We start from the raw sequence: 2,238 nt of genomic DNA, 5'->3' as shown, positions 1-2,238 counted from the left end.
CAGTGGGATCGGTTATGACAAGCGGAAGTCTGCTCTGCCCAGCGCCGTCTGCTCTCCAAGTAGAGCCTCCGTCTGTCGGAAACACGAAATTGTGACCGCAACGGCGCAGCGTGTCACGGCCCGGCATGTAACGTGACGCGTGACCAACCGGGCGCGTCGTGTGCAAAGCTCCATACAATTTGTCTCGTTTTAGGAACAACATTGCATTCTTTCTGGATGTACACGGACGAAAATGTTGCCTTTTTAGGAACAAAAATTGTCCCTTTGCATTTAGAGTGTAGCTCCGAATTGTTTTTCTTACTCAGTACAATTCGAGCAGGCAATGACTTTGAACTTTTCTTTCTTCCTTTTTATGTAAGTAAATGCTAGACTTTGGTCCAACAAGATGTAAGTTGATGAAACCAACAGGTTGGGACCAAGGGGCGTCTTTAGCCAACTTGCGCGTCCTGATTTACTGCTGGTTAATTTTTTTTATTATTATTTGCCCTTTTCTACCGAGTCGCTATTGATTTCTCTTCCGCCGTTACAAACGACCGCCCTGCCCTAATGATCGGGAAAATTCCCCCTCGTTACCCGACGACCCCGCGGCGTGCTTCCCGCCAGAAAATATTTTGATCTCCTTCTCCCCTTCGTCAAATTTTTCTTCTCTTGCCCCGTCTTCCACGACGCGCGGGGGGAGCGCAGCACCCTTCACTAGCTCCCCGCACCCATGTCTAGTGCGTTTGAGGGGGCGACCACTTTGTCGACGCGCCGATGACACATCTCTTGTCGTCTGTCTCCGTCGCACCGACAGGCTGAGGTGACCCAGACCCTGTGGGTGCTCCTCCCCCCCCCCTTGCCTCCCCCTTTTATGGGGCGCATCACACAAATCAATGTGTCTTGTGTTCACGCCTCGACGGAAGCCTTATGTTCGGGTTCGATACATCGACACGGCATCGACTACGGGGAACCTTACATCCGGAGTTTCGAACGAATAACCCTCCTTCTGTGCAATAAGTGAAGAACGTTGTTTTTGTTAGGGTGCGAACTTGACCATTGGCTGGCTTTGCTGGCTGCATGCAGGCATTATGAGATATCGATCTAGATTCTAGTCAAGTTATCTATGGACTGAAGACTTCGTCGCCGTTGCGACGGGGTTTGCCGCCAACCAAAGCAGTGTGATATCCCACCCCTGTGAACGACCAGTACTCCTTTCTTTCTCTCTTGCCTTTCCTTCCTCGCCTATGTGCTTTTACCTTTTCTGTCTCTCCTCTTCTTTTCCTTCGTCCCTTCAAGATTAAAAAAATACGGTCCCTGGAAATCACAGCCAAAAAAAAAATCTCCATTGCAGAAAGGTTTTTTTTTCTTTTTTTAAAAAAAATTTTTCTTTAAAAAGTTATATAAAAACATGATGGAAAATTGGGGCATTAGAAAAGTTATTGTTATAATATCTTGTCTATGGTCATGGGAACAAAGTAGGCTGATGCCGAAAGTGTGTATAAAAGCACTCGTGTCAGGGGTAAATTTGGGTCGTGCACGGTGATCTAGTTAGATAGGTCGACACGAATGTCACTGCTAATATGCTGTTGCCCGCCAAGGAAATTGACTCTTACACTGTTACCCGGCAACACCCCATAAGTGATCATCTTCTGCGATACTGCATAGGTCTCATAACCCCAGTAGTGTCCTTTGCTTCCGCCCTTGAAGACGTTTAGAGAGTTGGTGATAGTTTCAATTCGCTGACCGTTGACCTCAACGCTGAACTGAGCCGAGTTTGTGTGTTGTCCGTCGACGGCACTGAATTTGGTGCTGATGGTGACGATGATGAACTGGAAGCGGCCATCAGGACACGCAAATTGGACACTGTTGGTGCCGACTCTCGTGATACCGGCCTGTCCCGATGAAACTGCAACACATGAAAGTGCCGTTGAGTTGCAAGAAAACTGTTCCTTCTTTCTTTTCCCTATGGAAGGGCGGGAAGTAATTGTCTGTTATGTAGTAAGCATGTAGTACGCAACTCTCATCAGTCTACCTATAGCCCTCTTTTATCAGAGAAATCTGTGCTAATAAAGTGTGCAACTTGCGTGCAAATGTAAGTGCCCATCACTACGTTCTACCCTTTTTAGCCCGCCCTTCTGCTTTGAAAAAGGTATCCAGCGGGCTTATGCAAACGACCTCGTGTCTGTCTGTGTGTCTGTCTGTGTGTCTGTCTGTGTGTCTGTCTGTCTGTTCCACTAGAAGGAGATGTGCTAGAGACTT

At 47.6% G+C, this 2,238-nt stretch overlaps 1 protein-coding gene across 1 annotated transcript in view; it reads right to left on the bottom strand.

Annotated features, from left to right (window-relative positions):
* Positions 1–1,324: 1,324 nt before the first annotated feature.
* Positions 1,325–2,238, bottom strand: part of LOC127751927 (uncharacterized) — a 2,777-nt gene continuing 1,863 nt past the window's right edge. Inside the window, exon 2 of the mRNA XM_052276232.1 lies at positions 1,325–1,885. Coding sequence (XP_052132192.1) covers positions 1,524–1,885 — 362 coding nt within the window. The 3' untranslated portion in view covers positions 1,325–1,523. The remainder of the gene's footprint in view (positions 1,886–2,238) is intronic.

Source organism: Frankliniella occidentalis, unplaced genomic scaffold (genome assembly GCF_000697945.3).
Source record: "Frankliniella occidentalis isolate FOCC.00 unplaced genomic scaffold, Focc_3.1 Scaffold2178, whole genome shotgun sequence".
NCBI lineage: Eukaryota > Metazoa > Arthropoda > Insecta > Thysanoptera > Thripidae > Frankliniella > Frankliniella occidentalis.
This window is presented reverse-complemented; position numbering and strand designations above follow the sequence as displayed.